This window comes from Leucopleurus acutus (genome assembly GCF_964270905.1).
Source record: "Leucopleurus acutus genome assembly, chromosome: 19".
Lineage (NCBI taxonomy): Eukaryota > Metazoa > Chordata > Mammalia > Artiodactyla > Delphinidae > Leucopleurus > Leucopleurus acutus.
The window spans coordinates 22,042,330-22,068,469 of record NC_139161.1 but is presented as its reverse complement, the minus strand read 5'-3'; the positions used below and the strand labels follow the sequence as shown (position 1 = coordinate 22,068,469).

Here is a 26,140-nt window from a genome sequence, read left to right as displayed (position 1 = left end):
AGTACTCTAGAGAACACTTGATTTAAATTTATCAAATAAGAATGAAATGAAGTGCTTAACACACTAGACAAGCAAATATGGTGCCTCTGTCTATAGTTACAATGCCAACTTGATTTACTAAATGTTCACTCCATCTAGGTAATTACACTAATAAGAATTATGTGTGAAAGGAACAGACTTAGATTATGCAATTTTGACCCAAGATTTAGAGAAAGGTCACATATAGAACTAGTATGCTGAGTACATTGAAATCTTAGATTTTTTAAATCAGAATCTGATAGATTACTCCAAAGATATGCAGATGGCCAATAAGCTATCACTGGCCATTAGGGAAATGCAAATCAAAACCACAAGATACCACTTCACACCAATTAGGATGGCTAGAATAAAAGAGACAATAACAAGTGTTGGCAAGGATGGGGAGAAATTAGAAACCTCATACATTGCTGGTAGGAATGTAAAATGGTGTGGCCACTTTGAAAAACAGTCCAGCAATTCCTCAAAAGGTTAAACACAGAGTTACCGTATGACCCAGCAATTCCACTCTTCAGTATATACCCAAGAGAAATGAAAGTATTTGTCTATACAAAAACTTGTATACATATGTTCATAACAGTATTCCTAAGTCAAAAAGTAGAAACAATCCAAACATACATAAACTGATAAATGAACAAAGAAAATGTGGTATATCCATATAATACAATGGAATATTATTTGACTATAAAAGGAAATGAAGTACTGATACATGCTGCAACATGGATGAACCTTGAAAACATACTAAATGAAAGAAGCCAAATATAAAAGGCCACACAGGGTATGATTCCATTTATATGAAATGCCAGAACAGACAAATCCATGAGACAGCAGATTAGTGGCTGCCTGGGACTGAGTTGCCAGGGAATACAGAGTGACTGCCAATGGGTATGGAGTTTCTTTTGAGGGTAAAGAAATTGTTCTGGAATTAGATAGTGCTGGTGGTTGTACAACACTGTGAAAAAAGACTGAATTGTATATTTAAAAGAGTGCATTTTGTGGTATATTGATTATACCTCAAAAAAAAAATAGTTAACCTAGCATACAAACTGATGGACTGCAACAGCACAATGGACAAATAAATTGTGGTATATTCATACAATGAAATAGCACTCAGCGATAAAAAGGATGTATCTCTAGAACATTATACTGAGTGAGACAAACCAGATAAAAGAATAGACTATATAATATGATTCCATTTATATAAAGTTCTAGAAGAGACCATATTAATCTAGGGTGAAAGAAGTCAGAATAGTGTTTGCCTGCAAGGGATGTGAGGGTTGGTGGGGTGGGTAGAGTGGCAGGGACTGGGAAGTGGCCTGAGGGCAACCTCCTGTGGTGATGGAGATGTTGTATGCATTTGTCAAGTCACTGAATTGAACATGCACAATTTGCCATATTTAAATAGTAACTCCATGAAAAATACATTTAAGAAAACCATAAGAAATCAATAGATAACACGATGCTAGTGAAGGTTCTTATAAGAACCAATTTATAATTCTGGTGCTGATTTGCTGTGTTGATACAGGCAATATTTTTATTATTTTGCTATGTTTGATTCTTCCATCTGTAAAGCTGGGAAACTAATGACATTCTCCCTATTTCAAAAAGGTATTTTTTAGCCCCCAAAGTTTCACATATTATCATCATGAAAGAAAGTGCAACATCCACCAATTTACCTGCATCTGTGTCCATATACTTCCTGTCTTGTTCTTATGGATCTGCTGTATTCCTACCTAAAGCCAACTCCTCCACTTGTGCAGTGGATCCTGACTCCTCTCGATTATTCAGCCATCACTCCAGCAATTACCTCTCTTTCACATCATGAATTTTTCTATTACTGCATCATTTTCATCAGCACAAAAACATAAAGTCTCCCACTTTAAAAAAAAAAAAGCCCCCTTGACCTCACATCTCTCTCCAGATTATCCCCTTTTATCTGATCCTCTTTTTAGCAAAACTCCTTTAAAAAGTTGTCTAAAAGTGCTGTCTCCTTTTCCTCTCTTCCCTTTCTGGTGTTGTTCATCACCACGCCACAGAACTTGGCCAATGCAATCATCAGTTCTTCATCATTCTGCCCGACTTAGAGCAGCATTTGTCACAGACGATCACTTCTCCCTCTCTACTGCTTCTTTAAGGCTTCTGGGACACTCCTCTCCCTCCTGTCTCTCCTACCTTATTGTCCAGTCAATCTCCCTTGCTGATTCCTCCTCTTCTACCCAATCTCTAAATCTTGGACTGACCATGCCCTCATCCAATCTTATGGCTGTAAATACCATCTATGCGTTAAATGTATCTATTCAGCCTGGACCTCTAGGCATGGGACTCCCCACTTGGATGTCTAAAAGGACCTCAAATTTAAGATGTCCAAAACCAAACTGCTGATTCCCTTTTGTACCCAAATCTGCTTCTACAGCAGTCTTCCCCGTCCCTGTATATGGTAACTTCACTCTTTCAGTTCTTCAGGCCAAAATTTGATGACTCCCCTCTTTCTCTCCACCACACAGGCCACCACCAAGTATTTTCAGTTCTACCTTCAAAACATACCCAGAATTTACTACCTACAAGTGCTACCTGCAACCAACACCTAACTGGATTACCGAAATAGCTTTCTAACTTGTCTCCCTGCTTCCTCTTTTGCCTCCCCTGCTACAGTCTGTTCTTCACACAGCTGAGTAAATAAGTCATGTTCCTCTGCTTTAAACTCTCAAATGAGTTGCTCATACCACTAAATGTGAAAGTCCCACGGGTTCTATAGGAGCTGATATACTTCCACCCTCCTCTCTCCCTCAGTTTCTCTGTCCTGACTTTACCAGCCTCCTTGTTATTCCTTGAACATCTAAGCATGCCTCTGCCTCAGGTCTTTTGTACTTGCTGTTTCCTGTTTGGACCATTTTCCCACTAGATATCCTCACAGGTCTCTCCTACAGGTCTCTGCTTATGCTCAAATATCACCTCACTAGTTTTCCTGCATTTTCCTGTCCACTCTCCATAAAACAGTGGCTTACTACTCCTTTTACTCCTGATCTACCTTACCTAACTTTATTTTTCTTCACGATACTTGCTGCCACCTAAAATATTATCTATTGAACTGTTTGCTGTGTCTTCCACTAGAATGTAAGCCACACAGGGTGATTTTTTGTTCACTGTTATACCACCATCTCCTAGTACGGTACCTGGCATTTACTGGGTACATAAATATTGTTGAATCAATAAAAGAAAGACATAGAGCTCTAGATAATTGTTACTATTGTTCTTATTGTAAAAGACTGCCAGAATAAGAAGGGCAGGAGGAAATACCACCTTCAGTTATTAGCATAGAGTAGAAAATAATTATATTTAAAGCCCTGTAATCACTATTCCCAACATTTAAATGACAGCAAAAGAGTAAATACAGGATTACAGAAATAAAGAGGACAGGATACATGTAGAAAGCAAATAACTCCTTTAATTCAGAAAACTGGCCCCTGTGTCTCTCAACACCTTTTCAAGCTGTACATAAGGTGCCTGGTATTTATGGTAAAATAATAAATAAAATAATCCAGAATGCCCTTTAGCTTTTCTTTACTAAAAATGGGCCTTTGGAACTTTGTGAAAGACTTCTATTTCCACCATTTGCTCTGTGCATATATCATATTTAGCAACAAATACACATAGCCACCACTGTTTTTATGTAACTTCACCAGGAGGCTTAAAAGTCCTAAGTCTTACTAGTTAGCTGAATACACAGTAACATCCAGCAGACACAAAGATGATGCTATTGTTATTGTTAACCACAGCTGAGTAAAAAAAGGACCAATTTCTGATCAATTCTTTCCCCATTCAGTACATCCATTACCTTCTCCAGGCTTGGGGTCCCAGCCCAGTCTCTCCCCTATAGGTGAAAAGACATCTTTCACAAACTCCTGGATTTCCTCATAGAAGTCTGTGTGGGACAAGAGAGTTGAGAGAATCCCCAGGTTACAGCTCAGGTCGCTCCATACAGTATAATTGGGCTCATTCACAAAAGCCTCCATGACTTTTAGAACCTCTACAGTGCTAATGATTCCAGCTCGAGCCTGGGATAGGAAAAAACATAAATTAATCTAGTCTTCAAACAAAAGCAAAACAAAAAACACAAGCATGTATTTTTGGCATTATCTTCTGCTGGTTAGCCATCCCTTAAGGAAGAGACTAGACTATATAAGCTCAGACTACTACAGAATTTTATAAAATAAAAACTGTATTATGACACCATTCCTTACTTTTTTGCTATTTATAGAAGAGCCACTTTAAAAAATTGCTAGAATTCCACCAATTTAGAAAAAGAAAGAAAACAGTTAACGTCCTATTTCTATTCAGTTTCCGGGGTCTTGGCATTGTTTTTTATTTTGAAAATTTTCATACTTTCAGAAAAGTTGCAAAAACAGTTGGGGCTTTGGTTTTTGACAGAGGCGCTTTCAAAACTAGACCTGCAAACTATGTCAACGTCAGCCTGTCCTTTACTCATTTCTAAAAGAAGGCAAACTGGAAGGCACTACAAATTCAGTCCTTTCAGAACTGACTAACAGAGTTAGGAAAAAGAACTTCTGTTACAGCAGCCAACTGCACAAACACACCACTCTCCTGGGACAGGTCTCTCTCAGCAATGAAATCAGCAGATGTGAGGTTTTGTGCATCAATGCTAATCTGTGTTTATACAAAGGAGGAATCCAAAACCAGTTACTGCAGAGGGGAATGAAAATTTCAAGTCCAATTAAAGGAACACTAGGAGGAATCTGACAATTTTATCACAGAGACATCTAGAAATTATCTAACCTATGTTTTGGGGTCATAAAGATAATACTACTAATTGCTCCTTAAAATTTTTTCTGGAACAAAGCTAAATATAAATATAATTCTAAAGCTAATGGGATATTATAATTTGAATAGTAAGGGAATGTTAAAAAATTCTACTAGACTTTCCCTGCAAAGTATAACCACTATTTTAGAAAAATATAAATCACTCTGAATTATTTTTAAAAACTACATAAGTAGAGAAATTTCTTCAAGGTTCGTATCTATGTGTGTTGAAAAGAATTTTTGCCTTACAAAGGATAGTTTAAGTATAGTTGCAAAAAGCTGGCTTAGGAGTAATAAAATGAGATTTGTTTGTGGTAAATTATATAGGTTCAATCTTGTCATGTTAATTAATAATTAGTCATATGCTTTGGTACTAAAGGCATTCAACCTTCAGGAAGAACTATATTCTTCTAGTTATGTTGCAGTCAGGCACTCCAGGAAAAACAAAATCCTTTAATCAGCAAAATCCATCATACTACTGGAGGCTCACCAAGGAGAAGAGGTCATTCTGTAATCCAAGTCGATCCACAGGGGGCAGAGAAAGGTCACGAATGCCTGGTAATAAACTTTCCAGCATGGCTGAGCTGTATTGGGTCCGATAAAACCCAACTGTTCCCAGGTTTAACTGAAAAGATATACAACAGGTATTATTAAGGAGCTGCATTTATTTTTTAAATCAATTTTTTGTAGGTATGAAAGAAGTTCTAGTTTTAGTATATCTGGATGAAAAACAACAAAGATCATTTATGCTAACAGACAAATTATTAAAATGAAACAACATATAAAGATAGTAATCAGTTGTCAAAGATGAATACAGAGGCAAAAGAAAACAGAAACTTGGCATAGTGGGAGGCAAAGTGAGCGACAGTGAAAAGAACATGGCTGAAAAGGAGGCTATAATGCGGCTAAGTTTCTATTTCTAATTTCAGTGAATGGTTTTCAGTTTACAGAAAACATTTACTACAAAATAAAAATACTTGGACAATAAAATCTCTGAGGAAGACTAAACCTTTACAAATACTGATCTAATGAGCCTAGAGCCTCAATAGAATAACAACTGTCAGGTCCTAGATTTTAAAGAATTACATGGAGTTAAAAGGCAATTTCATATGATTTTTGGAGTGAGGTAATCATTGACTATCATTATTTTCTATAGGCTATTTACCAACAGTCAAAAATATTTTTGATAATATTTATATGCAAAGTATTTTAATGATAAAATGACAGTATAAGATATAAATATTTTGGGCTTCCCTGGTGGTGCAGTGGTTAAGAATCCGCCTGCCAATGCAGGGGACATGGGTTCGAGCCCTGGTCCGGGAAGATCCCACATGCCTCAGAGCAACTAAGCCTGTGCGCCACAGCTCTGGAGCCTGTGAGCCACAGCTACGGAGCCCGCGTGCCACAACTACTAAAGCCCGTGCGCCTAGAGCCCCTGCTCTGCAACAAGGGAAGCCACCGCAATAAGAAGCCCACACACTGCAACGAAGAGTAGCCCTCACTCGCTGCAACTAAAGAAAGCCCACGCACAGCAACGAAGACCCAACACAGCCAAAAATAAAATAAATTAATTTTTTAAAAAAGATATAAATATTTTACTATTTATATATATTTAAGTCACTTCACATTTCTAATACAGTAATTATTTTATTGATTCCCTTTATCTTTTACTATAGGAATAACACCTTTATTTACCTAATAACAATCATAGTGTTTTTTCTTATAAGAAAAATTTCATATTGCTACATATGTTCCAGAATGTAATTTCAAATGCTAATATAGTATTCCACTGGGTATATTATAAAAATATATTAAAAAAATTAAAACAGAGGGAGAAGTAGTTCTGCAAGCACAAAAGCCTGAGACAATGTATAATTCCTATTAGGAGCCTATAATTGGGAGAAAAGTCTGTAACAGACACTTTCATTATGAAAGGCAGAGTACAGAATAATGAAAAATAATATTTACTGACTCTTAGTGTTGTGAAATGGCTTTAAAACACCAGCTAAAAGTAATTTCACATTTCAGTGACACAAACTGATTATTATATGTCTGATCTCACTTGATTATAGTTGTACATGCACAATGACAACACATCACTGAAGTTAACATGTCATTACAATGACAGGGCAGTTTGAAGTTGCAAGACTACAAATGTTTTGGTTAATGTGACTTTATACATAGACTACTAGTTTTTTCCTGTTTAATCCTATCCCTTTGTAACTGCTTATTGACCACTCCCTTACCTGACATAAAGGCAAATATCTAGACAATACTATTTGAAAGTTGGCCCTAAATTTCACACAAGAAAGTTCAGAAATGTTTTTTTCTTTTCAAGTCCTAGTCCAAAATGAAGCAGTAGAATTTAGAGCCAGCCATAAAATGAATAAAGGAAATGAAAGAAATAAATCAATTTAGGTAAGATAAAAATGGCCATGTCATTTCTGGACTCACCTTCACCCACTGGTCTTGTTTGACATCTTTTAAAACTACATTCATCTCTGGCTTGTCCATGAGAATCTTCATTTTGGCACGGCTGGAATCTTCACTAGTAGAGATTGTGATAGGAACCATCCACTGGGGACAGTCTTCTCCTTAAGCAAGAGAAGAACAAAGAGGAAACTTGAAAAATAATTTCTCACTGGGAGAAACAGAAGGTAAAGTAGAGAGAGAGGAGTGGTGTCCCATGCATGGGTTTGAATCCAATTGTGAAGCCAATAGCTCATTTTTAATGGTACATGAACTCTTCCAGGTAACCTGAATAATAGTAAGGAAGAGAGAATTTACTAATGAAATCACAATAGCCTATAAAAAAGAGAACACTGTGTTTACTTGTAGAATCACAAATACAACAATTTTAATTTAATTGTTGTTTTCCCTTTTCAGAGCAAAAGAAATAATGATTTTGCTAGTAAGAGACATTTCGAGTGGGTTAAAGCTCTCACATAGCACTTAAAAACAAATTCTAAGGTGCAGGGCTTCCCTGGTGGCGCAGTGGTTGAGAGTCTGCCTGCCGATGCAGGGGACACGGGTTCGTGCCCCGGTCCGGGAAGATCCCTACATGCTGCGGAGCGGCTGGGCCTGTGAGCTGCGTCCGGAGCCTGTGCTCCGCAACAGGAGAGGCCACAGCAGTGAGAGGCTTGCGTACAACAACAACAAATTCTAAGGTGCAATTCTTAACAGGTATATACACTGCTGAGAAACTGAAGGGCTGATTCTATTTCTGCGACAGATAGGATACACCTTGGGAGCTGCTGGATTCGAACACTGAGGAGTCACATCTAAAAGCCAAAGCTTTTGTAAGGCAAATACATACACTCTCTTAGGTATTATACAGCAAAACAGATTTTGCATTAAGATGCCAAACAAAAGAGAGTCATTGCCCAGTACATTAATGAAACTATCTTAATAAATTATATAGCTTTATGCTATCAGGCTAAACCACAAATGAAAATTCCCTCCTGACACTGGGATAATTCAGGTTTTAATAATGCCTAGAGTGGTCACAGAGTATTGGAAAGACCTGCAAAACCTGTCAGTCCTACAATGCAGATTGCAGATATGTGCAGAAAACAGCAACTGTGACACTATTTATTTAGATAATAAACATGTCACCTCACTTGTCAGATATATTTATTAAGAGTAACTCTCAATGCTAAGACTAAGGGTTGAAGGCTGTACCTCTTAAACCTAGTAGAGTGCATCATCATTTGGTGGGTGGAACATGAAAAGGCATTGGTGATTCTGATATACCCTTCCCCCTGTTGGGAACTGCTATTTTAAAAGAAGTGAGAAAGGTGCAGAAAAACAGTTTACTTCTTGATTTTTCAATTCATCTTTCATTCCCTGGGTAAAAGAGTCTATTGTCGGGCTTCCCTGGTGATGCAGTGGTTAAGAATCCACCTGACAATGCAGGGGACACTGGTTTGAGCCCTGGTTCAGGAAGATCCCACACGCCGTGGAGCAACTAAGCCCGTGCGCCACAACTAGTGAGCCTGCACTCTACAGCCCGCAAGCCACAACTACTGAGCCCAAGTGCCACATCTACTGAAGACCACGCGCCTAGAGCCCGTGCTCTGCAACGAGAAGCCACTGCAGTGAGAAGTCCACGCACCGCAACAAAGAGTAGCCCCCGCTTACCACAACTAGAGAAAGCCCATGTGCAGCAACGAAGACCCAACACAGCCGAAAATAATTAAACAACAACAAAAAAGTCTAATGTCATGTAGAAATACTTGAAAAAGCAGAGTTGAATGATAGTTAAGGGTATAAACTTAAGGATTATAAACTTACATAATCCAACTATTTTGTTTGAATTCCTACTCTTTGACTTATTATATAGGTTATCTTGCACAATTTAACTTAGTTAGCTATGCCTCAGCTTCCCTATTTGTAAACAGAAATAATATGACCTACCTAGTAGGGTTGCTGAGAGTATAAAATAAGGGTCAGTTATAGTGCTTAGCACAATGACTGGTACATAATAAATCTAAATAATCATTGGGCTTTATTTATTTGCTTAGTTACTTACTACGCCCAAGAATTAAAAAAAAAAAATTAGCCACAATGTATACACTTGGTACACAAATATACCAAATGTACTTAGCACACGAGTGCATAAGACTTAGTACACAAATGCATACCAAGTCTTCTTTTAGGGATTAAGGTTAGAGACATCCCTTGAGTGTTCCTATACTTCTTCATTCATTACAGCCCCCAATAACACACAGAGACATGGACTTTCAAAAATCTAAGAATATGACAATACTACAAATACCCCATGAATCTCCTGTTTTGACTTCCTAGATTTCGTTTTTATTCTATTACCATTACCTTGTTTCTGTTTAATTCTATTAAAAATATTTTTAAATGGATAATTATTTCTTATTAGTTGGAACACTATGGTATGGTATCCAAACTCACTGATCAGCTCCCACTCATGGCCATTTGCTTACCAACATATGGTCCACTGGCACAGAACTTCCTTTGGGACAACCTCAGTAGTCTGTCATCTTCTATCTAAAGAAGCAAAACAAAATAAAGGCTGTAGTAGCAACAACACTTTTTTTTTTGGAGGGGACGACATCTCTGTGACAAAGCAGAGGTGAAACCATATAGCCAAATGGCTCCTGAATATACAAAATGCAATGGTGATAAAGAGCATGATACCACAGAATGGTAGAAAAGTCACTATTTCACATTAAGGCCTCAAAATAACAATACTCTAAAAATTAAAGGCCAGGTGCTATGAAATATTGCTCATGTGAAGAGATATATATCCAGATAAGAACTTCAAAGTGTTAAAGTTTTCAAAAACGATACATAGTTAACCTTTATGGAGGAAGGTTATGTCTTCAGCCTTTTCTACTTCCAAAAAGTGGCAACATTAAATTAGCATGGGGACTCAATATTCAGAATTCAAATTCTGAATTCGGAATCCAAAGTCATTTTTAGAACAACTGACAAACATGAAAGCAGCACACACCTTGTTTCAAAGGATGAGCTTTGCAATGAAACACAAAAAAAAGTCGGGGAGAGGTACTGCAAAAAACTAAAAAGCCAGAAGGAACAAAGGCAAGTACATATTTTTAAAAAACTACTTCAACAATATGCAATCTTTTATTTAGTTATCATTTGTTACTATGCCCTAGACATTTTAAATAATGCAAGATAAAACAATTTTAAGATCACTTAAATCAAACACTAAATTGGGTCAATGACCTTTATAAAGGGATAAACTGCAAGAGACAGAAATGAAAAACTAAAAAATTTGAGTGAGGAAGCAATGGCCACTTTGATGCCATAAAGAAACTACTAATGAACTTAAATACGGATACTACATCACTGATTAATTATGTATCACACAGATTTCCTTGAAAAAGTTATTAGGTGACTTTTAAATTGATTCAGAAATAAAGCAAACATATTTAAATTTAGGGAATATAAAGTGAGATACAGATCATAATCAAGATACAATGTTGCAGAGTTCTCCTATTTATAAAAGAACTGAGCCATAGACAGGCTTTTTATTGTAATGTCAAATGGAGGATTAGTTTGGCTGTGCTTGGAGACAAAAAAAAATGCAGAGAAAAAGTAAGATCTTGAAAGTAGCTTGATGGAAAAGTTCGCTGAGTCTCAATAACATTGGGAGGAAGTGGGGTATTAGTGTCCTCTCTTCTGATAAACTAGAAAGAAACAGAATGGTCACAATGACAGCTCACTAAAGTTTTAGATATCCTTTCTCACCAAATATGATTAATTGTGTTCCCTAAACTGCCTTTTCAAATGCTTGCAGCCAATCTAACTGAGAGGTTCTCCAATGTATATACTTTATTGCCACATTGAGCCTTTGTAAAATATTAGCTTCATGGACAATGCAGAACCACAAGGACAAACACATACCTAAAAAAGAGCTATGAATCCTCCTCCCTAAAAAAGAATGGAATTAATTCCCTATGCAGCTTATAAAACCATGGCAAAGAAATTTAAGAGAATGATTTCATAGTTTCATACAATTAAACTAAGTTAAGACAAACTTTCTGGTATGCATTATAGGTTGATGTGTAATTCTCAGTACTGTTGGAGGACAACTCATTTTGAACTACACCTGTCTGAATTCAGATAACAGTTCAACTAATATGAATGCAATTCTAATCAAAATCACAATGCCATCCAACATTAAAAACTAATTTTAGGGCTTCCCTGGTGGCGCAGTGGTTGGGAGTCTGCCTGCCGATGCAGGGGATGCGGGTTCATGCCCCGGTCCGGGAGGATCCCACATGCCGCAGAGCGGCTGGGCCCGTGAGCCATGGCCGCTGAGCCTGCGCGTCTGGAGCCTGTGCTCCGCAACGGGAGAGGCTGCAGAGGTGAGAGGCCCGCGTATCGCAAAAAACAAAACAAAACAAAACAAAAAAACCCCCTAATTTTAAAGAATGATATTATAAACAGGTGTTGAATTTTACCAAATCCTTTTTATGCAACAGGTGAGGTCATTATGTGGTTTTTCTAATTTGATTCTGTTAATGTAGTGACTATGAGTCACTACATTGACTGTTTTTTAATATTAAACCAACCTTGCATTCTCAGAATAAACCTCATTTGGTGATTTTAGAACTATATCAATAAGGTTACAGTGTTTTCCTTGGGGACAGTAAGGGCAGACAATATTTTGTTTTCTACCATAAGCATGTATAATTTTAAAGACATGGGGGTAAATTGTTTGGTATAGACATAATAAATCATTGAGAAAAGAGTATAAGGGCTGGCTTAAATCTTACCTAGAATACTTAAAGGACAGAAAAGCAAATTTGATAACACTGACTGAATTTCATTTAATACAATATCAAAAAAATTGAAGGACTTTTATAAGCTTACCTGTTCCGCTTCCACATAAATGAGAGGGAATCCCATTTGTTTGGTCCAGGTATTCATCACAGCGGCTATAGGTTTACCACTGGCATTTTCTAAACTTTCCCAGAGATCCTCTAGAAGATATACAAACAATGAAAATCTAAAATGTTTCCATTTTTATTTTCCTAAACAAACCAGAAATTTTATATAACTCTTGACACTGCAACACTGACCAATTTTGTGGTTCTTTCAGGTTCAGGAACAGTGGGCCAAATTAACGTTCCCCTTGCCTTCCCATTAAGTGAAATCTATGGTCTTATATTCTAAGATGTTCTTAATTGTTCCAATTTATTAAAAAATTACACGTTATAAACAAAAGACAAACAGGTGAGTTCAAACAAGAAGAAACAGAAACAAACAAATGGAAACATATTCAAGGTCACTACTAAACAATCATTCACAAACTTAAAACTATTATACCCATTCAATTAACAGAAGTTAAAAAATACTCAATGCTGATGCTGTTTTTGACCCATATGGTCAAACAACTCTGGTGGTAGAATAAGCAAAACAACAATACAATGTGGTACATACTATAACAGGGGCAAGAACAGAGAAAGAAAAATCCAAAGAATAAAGGCTTCACAAGAGGTAAACTTTTGGTCTGCAGCTTGAAGAGGAGTTGTTCATTAGACAGTGGGAAAAAGAGCATTCCAGGTAGACAGAATAAAGGTACAAAGAGGAAAATAAAAAGGAATTCGCCGGCGTCCAGTGGTTAGGCCTCTGAGCTTTCACTGCCGTGGGCCCAGCTTCGATCCCTGGTCAGGGAACTAAGATCCCATAAGCCATGCAGCACGGCCAAAAAAAAAAAGAGGAAAGTATAAGAAATGACAGAAAATGTCAGTACAGCAATACATTCAATAAGCTGAAGACAGAGGCGCATGTGTGGGAGCAACAGGCCATGAGGCTAAAAAAGTAGGCAGGGGTTGAACTGTTCAAGACTGTATGGCTTACAAAGAAGTATAGACTTTATCGTGAAAGGAATGTGGCATCTCAAGTGTTTTTAATCAGTAGGGTGATGTAATTAGATATTCACTTTAGAAAGATAACCCTAGCTAGCCTCAGAGTGAGAGATGAAACTGAAGAGAGTGGGACAAGGCGAGTAGTAAATTAGTAGTGAATTCCAGGGGAGAGATTAAGAAAGCATAAATTAAGGGTGGGGCGGAGACAGTAGACAGAGAGCACTACAACTGCTACAAGAGGATAAAAATCATGGATGATTAACGGGAATGTATTTGAACTGCCAATTGTCTTTCATAAGTAACAAAAACAAACCAAAAAAAGTTACATGGTACACCCTGTACCAGTTACACTTTGGTAAGCTAAAGTACGGTCCATGAACTAGTAGCACTGGCTTCACCTGGGAGTCTGTTAGAAATGCAGACTCTCAGGCCCCACCCCAGACCTATACTAATGACATTACACAAATCTTGTATTTTAAACTATTTTTGTTCACTAAGGAACTCAGCTTCACAGTCAATCAACTATTACACCTTTATTCTTCCTTTTGACTCTAATATCTAATAGACCATCATAAAATCTTAAGAATTTACTTCATTGAAAATCTGTAGTTCCACAAGTTCACTCCTACAAATGGTTAATTTGCAGCTATTTTAATGGCCAATGGTCAATGAAGGGCAACAAAACCCACAAATCATCAAAAAGAACAAGCTCTGGTAAAGTAAACAGAACTTTTCAGACTCTTTAAAGTGACAAAACATTGAGCTGTGGAAAGCAGACTACTGGAGGATGACCAAAAGGATAATAGGTCCTGATTCATGTTGTTGATCCATGATGTAACACATCTTCAAATACGTCGACTCTATTTCCTATCCAGCACATGGAAAATTAAGTATTTAGAAAAAATAAAATGTCACACTCTAGATAGTATGCCAACACTTTCTCTCCATTTCTATCTCAAGCTATTAAAGATTACCTGTGGCAGCATTCTTTTGTTGAAACTTGGTTAAATACATGTTCATTCCTTTCTTAAAGTCCTGAGAAAACACAATTTTTAAAATCCAGGAGAGTCAGAACTTAGAATTATAGTATATTTTGAGTATATAGTACTCAAAAACTAATTTACTCAAATTACTTGACTGTTAGATTTACTAAAACACATGTATCCCCCTAATGTCTACTACCTTCTGTTTAAAAATGCATACTCTTTGCCTTCTACTTTTGCTTTTAAGTTTTATACCAGACTTCCACCAACCCCCAAAACATATCTGCAACATCATTCATCTCAGAGACCAAAATAATCAGCATAAAAAGAAATAAAGACAAGCCAGAGTACTATCCTTATAAATTCTAGAAAAATTACTTAGGAACTTAACCTAAATAAAATCAAACTTTTTTTTTTTCATGCAAAACTCTATGGCTTCACCATAAAAGAATGGAAGATTTTTTAAATTGCTTTTTTACCTTATCCCCAATGTAGTCATGTAGCATTCGGATGACAGATGCACCTTTGCTATATGATATAGCGTCAAATATCTCATCAACTTCAGAAGGATGGCCCACACTGACCTAGCAGACAGTGTGATTCAAGGTTATGACAGGAAGCAGACAGCCTGTAATACTGAATTACATAAAAAGCTTTCTAGGAAAACCCTTCTAAATCATAAGATACTTTTTCCCTTTAGGTGACTCATAATGTGTAATTGTTTAAAAGGGTTTAATAACTAATACTAATAAAATAGAATATATAACACAATCCCCATCATCTCTTAGGACCTGGGTTCCAATCTTGGCACTGCTTTGCTGGGAGGCAAGTCACTATTGATCTCTTTGTGGGTAGGGAAGTGAGGGTAAGGAAGGGAGAGATGAAAAACATTTGACGTCTTGCACTAATTGTAATGGCTTACAGTTACACAGGACCCTGGTTAAATATGTCCAAGTAGACTCTAAGTCTAGCTCTTTAAAGGCAAAATTTATACAGATAAACTAGCTGAAATAAGGACAGGCTAAGTCAAAAGAATTAAAATATTTATATAAAAACAGACAATGACAACAATAAAAAGTATGTTCAGAATTTTCTCTGAAACAACTGAATCATACTACCCAACAGCTATGGTTCCCCCACACTATTCAATAAAAATCTATTTAGTGAATGCTTATGGGTACAGAGCACTTGCTTCTACAAAGACCATAGATGTTTAAAAAGAAACATAATTAGAACTTAGTATTGCTAGAATTTCAAGAATGGAAATATAAACTACAAAAGTAAATGACATCACCCATGCAATTTTCTTTTCAGAGTCCTAAGTATCTCTATAAACAAATTATATATTTTATTGAAAATGAGAGCAAAGGCCAATGACTGAAAATTATGTCTCACTTCAATAGGATGGCTGTTATCTAAGGCATCAAGCTCCTGGGCACGTGTGTAATCAGCAGAAACAAACTGAGTCCAGATATCATACTCTGGGAAGCAGTGGTCTACACACAGATATTCAATCCATGATGCAAAGCCTTCATTTAACCAAAGATGAGTCCACCATTCCTAAAAACAAAAGATGGAAATATATTAAGAAAACAAGATGCTTGTCACTCCACTAATTTAAAAAACTCATATGTCCCTTCCACTATACTCTAAAGCTCTTAATGAACTGAAATTCATTTCAAAACATTTAGTGAATAACTCACATCCCTGAACAAAAGAAATGCCAAGAAAGGCCAACCTGGTGACACTAGCATTATCACCACTGCTAAGTAACTTTCTGGTACTGAAGGTAGAAAAGGAGGAAGAAGGAGGATGAAAAACACCCTAAATACGGAAAAGGGGAAGAGAGCGCATAAATATAGGCAAGAGCCTACACTGTCATATAAAATTTAGTTTAATAAACAGTTCTCTTAAAAACAACAGAAAGCTTATCAGGACCAAACAAGGAAAACTGGAAACTACTTCCACAATGACAGGGAAAAATCACTGTTGATTGAAAAGTTCAACTTTCTAGATAAACAGAAAAGCAGTACTGCTTATATAAGAATTATGTGAAATTAACAGAAATGTCATGGCAGTAAGTAGTTCAGTAACGAATTGGTGTTTAAACATTTATGAAATATAAAATTCTCATCTGTTAATAAGAATTAACAGTGGAGTGGATAAAGAATATAATGGGTCACAGACAAAATAAACTTTTTGAAAAATCAACTTTTTAGAAAGAGATTTCAATCTAATTTTCATTAAAGTTGATTAAATCTCTTATGAAAAGAAAGCAATACTATATGAATTCAGGACAAAGGACTAATGCAATGGTGAAAAACAAAAGGGCATTTTAAAATTCTGAAAAGATCAAATATTTTCAATATCAACTGATAAATGGCTATCTGTCTATATGCTTTGTGCACTTATTTAACTAAAAGCCTCCACTGAGATAAGCTGGTACAAACCTAGTAATTTTCCAACTATCTCTAAGCCTTTGAATTTTGGTTAATGAAACAAGTGACATCTAATAACTAGAAGTTGCTCCAATCCAGTAAAAAGTTGTTTAAAAGCAAAATGAGAATGCACACATTTCCCCTACTAAAATTTATTACTGGAAGTTTAAAAATAAAATCATAAAAAATAAAGTCTGCTCAACTCTGAGCAAAAAAATTGTTTGGCAGCAACAAACTTGCTGCATTAGGAGAAAAGAATGTTTCTGACATATTGAATACAGGTACTAGTATACTTACTTCCACGTAAAATTATATTTCAAATAAATTTTTTTTACCCCTAAGCAAAATTTTAAACATCCAAAGCAAAAAGGAAAGGATTTACTTTCAATGGCTGACTTTCTTTAGAAACTCTTTCAAATATGTAAGAGTTGCTAAATGTTTTCCTTTCTTGCTTATTTTTGTGACATGTGGACTCAACTAATATCCAAATTGGGCTCTGCTCTTTGGCAGCCTAAAATGCCATCAGGGAATCTGGCTGGCTCCAGAATCTCCAGTTCTTTCTTTGCAGAGGCACTTCTAGTTCACTTATTAAACGCTGGGCTCCCAAGCTCTAACATAGTTGGCTGCTATAGATAGTACTTATTCAGAGTAAGAGGGAAAGGTCAAGACTAGAGGACAGAGATCATTCACTGCAAACATTATAATAAACAAGAACTTCAATAGGACAGTTGGAAATTTTAATATACTTCACAGTTATTGTTTCTTTGCTTTCATTTCTGTCAAATTTCAACTTAAAATTTCAGGCAATGAAGAAAATGACCCTTAAAAACATTTCAACCTAATCAAGGATAGTTTGTCATTTATCAGGTTACTTTACAGCTAGTGAGCTACATAATATATATGACACAAGAAACTACAATTAGTCTGAATCTCACTGCATGGAATCTCTCTACCTAAATGGAATCTCTTCCTTTCACCCAAATTAGTATCATGACTCCCCCTGCTTGCAGGCAGTATTTAGAACAGTTTAGGAAGTATTTTCTGTTGAATAAAGACTATCTACATGCTTTTGATCAACAAGAATATTCTGATAAACACTTCAAAGTGGACCTTTTAAAATAAAGTTTTTCAATCAAAAAACTACTTTTTTGGTACAACATTCCAGCCAAACCTGAAATACTATGTAGACAAAAAAATGTGCAGCAGGAAAAAAATAAATATATTTGAGCACTTAAAAATATTAAATACCATAGTAACAAGATTTCCAAACCATTGATGGGCGAGTTCATGTCCCACAACCAGGGCAACCCACTGGCGTGATGAAGAACAGGAGTTTTTTGGATCGATAAGCAATGCAGTCTCCCTGTGTTTAAAAAAAAAATTTTTTTTTAAGTATTACAACCAAAGCAGGCATGCAGAAGTGGGGGAGGGAGATTCAAACAGTAAATAAGATGGTCAAGTTAGGCTTTAAAGATGTCAAGAAAACATTTCCTCAGAGTACACAGGATAGAAAAAGTTCTGGGACGATTAAAGACACCACTCCAATAGAATTCATAACAGAAGATCAAAGATGTGACACAAGTTTAATTATCAGTTTGTTTATAGGACAGCTGCCTGAAATTTCAGAAAAACTTTGTCTAAAGGATTAGGGATTATTGTGCTAGACAGAGAGAGAAGACAGTCCTTCCATTAAAAGAAGGGGAGCAGAAAGTGGGGGGAAGATACATTCCACAGTCCTAAAAAGAACACTGAGCAGGCTGTCCAAAACTTAGCTCACTGAAGAAGGCAACTGAAAGTGGAAGACAAAAACTTGTTTACAGACACTGCTTTTAAAATTATACAACCTACATGTTTGTATTGTGGTGACAGACATGCAAAAATTTGGCCAGAAGATATTAAATCAGGGAAAGTTCTTCAAGCTGGATATATAACTATGTAACTACTAGAAGGAAGAGAAGGCACTGAAATGAGAAACTCAGCCAAAAATACATCTACAAATGCTACTAATGCCAGATGCTCACTTTAAAATCTTATACTCCAGAGGGTGTTCATCTGCATTCTTGAAATGTTCAAGGAAGTGGGGGGAGGTAGGAAAATTTATGACAGATCATAAAGCAGAAGCTACTGAACTGTACTTAGGAGTGAAGCTCTCATGAAATCAGTGATTTAAAAAGATAAGGCAGGGTAATACATCATTAACATACCTATAAGTAACAAGGCCCCAGTTCTCCATGGCACCTTCATAAAACAAATATAAACATTTATTGATATTTATATATACTTCTTCTTGAAAAATCATAAAATTCAAAAAAGTTATTACAATTCATCAATAAAATGAAATTTACTTTACCAGCTGCAAAGTCTGCAATAGCAATGAGATCAATTTTAGGTAGAGGATAAGGAACATTGAAGTAGTCCTTATAAAAAGGCAGAGTTTTAGCAGCAACCTATAAAAGTATAGACAAAAGAACCATCTGATAAATCTTACTGTCATTCATATAGAAATCCACAAAGGAATCCTGTTGCAAGCCAAATATCTCAAGTTACTAGAAACCAACCCTGGGGAGCCCCACCTCCAAAGAGTGCTTTAGCCCTAAGCTTTGTATGTCAGCCAAACTTTAATCCATTTATAATTCAGAATGAAAAGTATAACTACATATTTTCCCACCCACTCTCTGGGTAAATAAATTCTACTCTAATATTTTCTTAATCATTATCTTGTAAAATGTTAATAAAACACCAAAGTTGCTAGTTCCCAGATTCTATTAAAAGTAAAACCAAAGTAGTACATGAAATTTCAGATTAAATTATAAATAATTGTACTAATAATTGATCAGAAATGTAAATTCCCCAACCTGGAGTTATGGACTGTTGGAACAATCCTCTTCAAGTACATTTACCTCTAACGCAAATTTTCCTTGCTCTGCTTTGCCAACAGGGGTGTAAACACGGACACACACACCATCTTTTGACCTTGTTTCTACAAAGTCATATTCACCCACAACAAATGCCACCAGATATGTAGACATGACAGGTGTGCGAGCAAACTTCACTTCCACTACATTTTCATCATCAGGATATGGTTTCCGATCAATTACATTCTTTAAAAAAAAAAAAAGGAAAATTTAACAGATTTACATTAAATACCTTAGAGCAAACACTAGCCAAAAACTCTAGGCTTTGGGGCCTTTTCTTCCCCCTTTCCAGCACTGCTTACTTCTCTATCCTAATTCATCCAGTGCTATTATGCTGTCAAGATCTTTCCTATTAAGAAGGAAAGTCACCTGATAAAGCATTCACACTAAGAAACTGGAGCCTAAAGTGTTAAAACTTCCAAGGATTTGTAAGAAAAAAGAAGCAACTTTTCTTGAATACCTACTAATATGCCAGATACTGGGATGTTTTAAGACCTCAATACTTTTCAAGTGAAGGAAGGATAGGAGACAACAAATATTAATGAAAATAAAATGTAATTGTGTAATCAGACATTTCAAAGGGTACAGATTTCTAGATTTAGAGCATTCTCTGTACAAAGGCTGGCTCTAAACAAATTAGTCACAAAATCTCCACTTTACCTTTGGAGTCCCCTAATTTCCCTTTGGTGTTCTCCCTCTTTTTCCTATTCAGGCTCTCAGTTTCCTCAAGGTCTCTCTATTCTTTCTTCCAAGTAAGACTTATTCAAGAATTGATCCGATAAATTCATTCATACTAAATTGTAAATGAACATTTCAGTGTAATATATTAGCTTCCTCTCTGAGAATATTTGAGAAGAGAACCTATGGAATTCTCTCCACCAATAAAGGAGGCAAAAGCCAGTTATTTTCAGGTGCAGCAGGCATTTCCAATTTCCCTAGACTCCTATTATTATAAGCTACAAGCTACTCTATGTCTTAAGTAAGGCAGTCTCAGACAATACACTTCAAGTAGTGAATGCTTACTCTATTATGAATGAGGATCAACGACATCAGTGAAGGGAGCATATTCCAAGAATACAATCAGCCAAAAACCTAAATACACTTCATTATGTGGCTATATCTTTTAGCATTTAATAAGAATATCAGATTTTTTTTCTTTCAGGTAATATTTATTAAACTCATTTCTTATTTAGATTTCCAAATTGAAGGAATTAGATGATCTTGTTAATACAGTTTATAAAGAATTTCTTCCAGGAGGGGGGAAACTCCCCAAATAAGGCAATAAAGAAAAAGAAGGCTTTTCAGAAATTAAGAAAACTAACATTTGTGTTCCAATTATGTGTCAAGCACTGTGCTGGGTGGTTTCATGCTATCCCATCTAATCAGCAAACTAAATCTGCTAAACGCTTATTCAAAATATGAACATACTCACAAACACAAACGTACCATGTTTGATAAAGCTACTCTGTCTTTAGGAACAACCAATGAGATATCAAAAGTTGCTTTGATGGCAGGCTCATCCCAGCAAGGAAAAGCTCTCCGGGCATCAGTAGCCTTAAGAAAAGAATATGAAATATAAAATATCACAGAATTAACCTACCAGACTATTTCATGAAATAACAGACATTTCTTTCTTTCTATCATTTGTTCATTCACTTTTTCAAATATTTATTTTCTACTCAGTGCCAGGCAACAAGCTAGGCACTGACTACAAAGAAAACACAAGGTTTACTATCATTGCCACATCAGCAATTATCCAGGAACTAGGTCTGCTATAGAGCTTAACAATTTATAGTATTAGAATAACTGACAATTATACTTTTGTTTTTATTAAAACATTTCAATATTTCAAATTAAAGGCAAATGGCTTTATCTATAATGTCAACACAACACAGAGCACAGGAAGGTTAACAGTATACTACTGTAAGGATTCAACGATGGGAAAATAAGACTGGTTGCCTCTCTGGCTTTGATTTCAAAATCAAAATCAAAATCAAAATATCTCCAGAATTTTTGATGTGCTTTGTTCTTTATCTGGAATGGTAGCAACAGGAATAAAGACAGATGCTGTATCAGTTCCAAACAGGTCATTTGTTTAATGGCACTTCCATATACAACACATAACACTGTCACCATTTGACCTACCTTTTGAAAGAGATCTCATTCTTTCTTTAAAAATAAAAAAGAGCAAACTTGTTAAAGCAAAATAAGATTAGTGGTGCAGTAGAATACCAGTTATAAAAGAAAAAATCTTTAATAAAATAGAAATAGAACCATCGACAAGATTCTGTATCTTAAAAAGAAGTAACGAAATATGCAGAGGAAGCACATACTTCTGAAAAAGGATTTCTCCAAGGAAAAACATTAGATGGCTGATTGTACTCTCAAAGAAACTAAATAAATTATAAATTCTACTAAAGAATAAGACTAAAGATGTTTAAAAAAAGAATAAATAAGACATTTGGAACAGTAAGTAGAGTGTAAAGAAAGAAATGCACAGAAAAATTCAAATTAGGAGCAACAGCAGTAAATAAATGTATTTATATTAGAGGAAATCAAATGAATGACATAGATAGTAAGATTTAAGTTTCCAAAATATCCAAAGGACAAAGTGATAAAAGCAATCTAAGGTACATTTGGGGGATAGACACTAGAGCTAAAGTTATTATTAAATGATGTTCCTGAAGAAGAGATCAGAACAGAAACCATGATGAAGACGCAATAGAAGAAAATACTGCTACACTGAAGAAAGCTCTGAATATGAACATCAATAGGGTTCACCAATTATTAAAAGTTAATGAAAAGTGAACACCTGGTGAAATTTTTTAATTTTTACGTACAAAGAAATAATTTAACAAGCAATCAGGAAGAAAATAAAACAAAATTTTAAAATGTGTTACCCTACAAAGGGAGAAGAAACATTCTAGTCTGACTCCTCCCCTTCAACAAAATGAGACGTGAAAGACTTTAGAACAATATTTATGCACCTTTGAAAGAGAAAAATTGTAAGCCAGTTGTACCACTCTTATCACTGAAGAAGTTGGGCTTATTACTCACTGTAGCAAGGGAAAACTCACATCAAAAGAAACCATGGGGTATCTCAGTAAGAGTCTAAGAAAGAAACAATTATGTGATTTTGGATTTGGCTGAATGATTTGGAGGAGGATTTAAGAAGAAAGGATTCATTCTAAGTTGGGTGCTGTCAGAAAGTGGAGGCAATTTTATGAGTGGGTATCTCAATAACTGTTATTTACCTATGGAGAGGGCAGACTACATCAAGCCTAAAACTGCAAATGGTAAAGAAGCAGCAGTCACTCATTTTAACCAAGAGAGAGAGTTGTCTTTTGTGATTAACGAAGTGAACTTGTTTTTGTCTATGCTTGGATGAAATTATGAAGTGCCCTTGTTTTGTCTCACTTTATCATGGTCTTGGAGTGACCTTGTCTGAGGTTGGCATTCTATGATACTGTTTATGTCCAACAGGAAAACAACTTGGACTAGCTTTCAGTGCTAGGACAACTTCTGGATGTCAGGGGCTGCTTTTTTTCTTTTCCCCCCCAACAAATCTCTTACATGCTCAGTAAAACTGGTCATGTATAAAGGCAAATGAAAGATTTTCAGATATGCAAAGACTCAGGAAGTATACCACCCACATACCCTCTCTTAAAAAAAAATCATTTGGAGACACACTCCAGCCAACCATTCCAGGATGAAGAAGTGCTCAAAAGGGCTAGAGATAAGCATTGGAATCACACTCACACTCATACACACACACATACAGGTAACAAAATTATATTTAAATTGATAGGTCTATATATATCCATATATAACTATATATACAGACATACAGGTAACAAAATTTCAATACCTGGATTCCTTTTATACTTTGTACCTCTTTTTGTACCTGTGGCTTTTCCTACTAAATTAATAAAGGTACTGTTATAAATAAAATCATTCCCCAGCCCACACCCCTAATTCTCTCTCTTGTATAAGAGAGATAACTGGCTGAGTATAAAATAAAAATTCCAAAATCAATAATACAATTATGGCCAAAGGCACCTAAGCCTCAAATAATCACGCAAATAATAGAATTAGACCTTTGTCAGAATGTCTAATTTAAGGTCATAATATATTAAAGAATACCATACCTCAAACTGTGTGACAGCAGCATAGCGCACCTCTCCAGAAGGGGTAGTATATTTACTTCTATAGAAACCTTTCATTTTATCATTCAGCTCTCCAACAAAATCTATCTTTAAAGTTCCTGTACCTGTGATTGAAGATAAATGAAAACATTTTCATGGAGATATTAAGTACAAGTTATCAAAAGTATGTCCCTAAAACACTAATTCAGCTGGCTATTGACAATGTTCAAATCATTCCTTCCTTTCTCAAATACTCCTCCTGGCAATGGAGAGAATACAGTATTTACTAAAGTAAATGGCAAGACTAATCTCATGTTTAGGGTGACTACTTAGAAAGTTCTTTAATTTTACTAACTTAGTCTCAAATTACCAATACATGAAGATAAAAGCAGGAAAAGAAATGAACATTTATTATTAAATGTATGACAAGCTATTGTGCATTGGTGCTTTAAAAATATTTAGTTGGGTAGGTATTGTCTCCATTTTTTCAGATGAAGAAACTGAGCCTGAAAAGTTAAATAACTTGTCCAAGGTCACACCATTAGTAAGTAGCAAGAATAAGATTAAAAAGTTAGGTCTGTTTAATCCAAAGTTCATGCCCTCTGCCAATTATACCATGTAAATTGGTCCTTTTAGATGACTTCATGCCAATTATTCTATTATTAAGACAAGACACAGATGTTCAATCCAAATGGAACACTGATTCCATACATTTGTAAGGAACTATAGAGAAGACCAATGATTTGATCAGCAACAGGGCATAAAACAAACTTTTACAGTTACCTCAGTCATTTGAAATCTAATAATATTAAAGAAATAAATTTTAATCAATAATTATTAAATGCAAATAAAAATGAAACCTGAATACATATACCATTGTTATATAAGAGCAAAATCAATTTAGACAAAATGGGAGTTTCTGTTTTGTTTTTTACCGAAGTGTATTTGATTTACAATGTTGTGGCAACCTCTGCTGTACAGCGAAGTGACTCAGTTATACACAGAGATGTTCTTTTTTTTATATAAAATGTGAGTTTTGGACTTCCCTGGTGGTGCAGTGGTTAAGAATCCGCCTGCCAATGCAGGGGACACAGGTTTGAGCCCTGGTCCAGGAAGATCCCACATGCCACGGAGCAACTAAGCCTATGCGCCACAACTACTGAGCCTGCAAGCTACAACTACTGAGCCCATGCGCCTAAGAGCCCATGCTCTGCAACAAGAGAAGCCACCACAATGAGAAGCCCATGCACTGTAACGAAAAGTAGCCCCCGCTCACCACAACTAGAGAAAGCCCGCACACAGCAATGAAGACCCAACACAGCCAAAAATAAAATAAATTAATTTAAAAAAAGAGAGAGAGAGAAGAAAATGTGAGTTTTTATGAGTATATATACAGCTGACCCTTGAATAATGCAGAGGTTAATCCACCTATAACTTATACAGGGCCCTCCATATCCACAGTTCCTCCACATCTCCTAATTCAACCATCCTTGGACTATGTGGTACAGTATTTACTACTGAAAAATATCTGAGTATAAGCGGACCCATGCAGCTCAAACCTGTGTTGTTCAAGCATCAACTATGCTCTCTTTCGCTAACAGAAAAAAATTATCACCATTATCTAGTAGTCGTCTACTAAATTCAGATGCATGACAAAACAATAATCCCATTCTACATTTTACAAATCCAGTCACAAAAAAAAAACCCCAAAATGTTGACTTTGTAATAGATTCCTTTAAAGTGCCTATTTATAAAAGAATCTAGAGCATGGGAATCTAACAAGTCAGATACAGTATGACTATAAAGTAATTAGCCACTTGTATTAAAACTTTTATATCCTAATGTTTCAAACTGTCATTTTGGAATGCTGTAGAGCAATGACACTGACATTGTTCAAAATGTTCTTACTCTCTCTCTGACATATCCTTTTGGATGTTCTCAAAGTCATGTCTTCACCTTCCAAAACTGAACTTGCTTTTTGGAAAGGTCCAAGTCATGAAGAGTTCAAGTCTACAGAATATGTGAATGACAAATTGCAATCTATTTCTAGACAAAACACTAATTGTGTCTATGAAATAATTAAACTGATTTTCTTATGTGCCTCAAACTGGCTCTGAAAATAATTTCAAGTGAAAATTTCAGAACTTTGCAGCAAAGTCACCACTAAAGAAAGTGCCACATTCTTAAATTAATCGTGCTGGGAACATAAAACAAAACAACTCAGTTGAAGGTCCAATGAATAGACATTTGTGATAGTTTTTTTTTAAAACCAGACATTCTGTCTGAAGGGGTCAATAAATGCTTTTTTCTTTATATTTATTTATTTTATTTATTATTTATTTTGGCTGTGCCAGGTCTTAGTTGCGGCATGCAAACTCTCAGTTGCAGCATGCTTGTGGGATCTAGTTCCCCGGCCAGGAATCAAACCCAGAC

At 35.8% G+C, this 26,140-nt stretch overlaps 1 protein-coding gene across 2 annotated transcripts in view; it reads right to left on the bottom strand.

Annotated features, from left to right (window-relative positions):
- The window catches only part of NPEPPS (aminopeptidase puromycin sensitive), a gene marked incomplete at its 3' end in the record, with an annotated part of 97,504 nt that overhangs the window by 9,114 nt on the left and 62,250 nt on the right, over positions 1–26,140 (bottom strand). For both annotated transcript variants that reach the window (XM_082861341.1, XM_082861342.1), the window contains 14 exons: positions 23,711–23,832; positions 21,009–21,116; positions 19,548–19,748; positions 18,998–19,094; positions 18,852–18,885; positions 17,896–18,010; positions 15,605–15,769; positions 14,689–14,793; positions 14,201–14,261; positions 12,229–12,338; positions 9,810–9,873; positions 7,309–7,448; positions 5,345–5,479; positions 3,872–4,091 (listed from right to left, as the gene is read on the bottom strand). In XM_082861341.1, the coding sequence (XP_082717467.1) occupies positions 3,872–4,091; positions 5,345–5,479; positions 7,309–7,448; positions 9,810–9,873; positions 12,229–12,338; positions 14,201–14,261; positions 14,689–14,793; positions 15,605–15,769; positions 17,896–18,010; positions 18,852–18,885; positions 18,998–19,094; positions 19,548–19,748; positions 21,009–21,116; positions 23,711–23,832 (1,677 nt within the window). The remainder of the gene's footprint in view (positions 1–3,871; positions 4,092–5,344; positions 5,480–7,308; positions 7,449–9,809; positions 9,874–12,228; positions 12,339–14,200; positions 14,262–14,688; positions 14,794–15,604; positions 15,770–17,895; positions 18,011–18,851; positions 18,886–18,997; positions 19,095–19,547; positions 19,749–21,008; positions 21,117–23,710; positions 23,833–26,140) is intronic.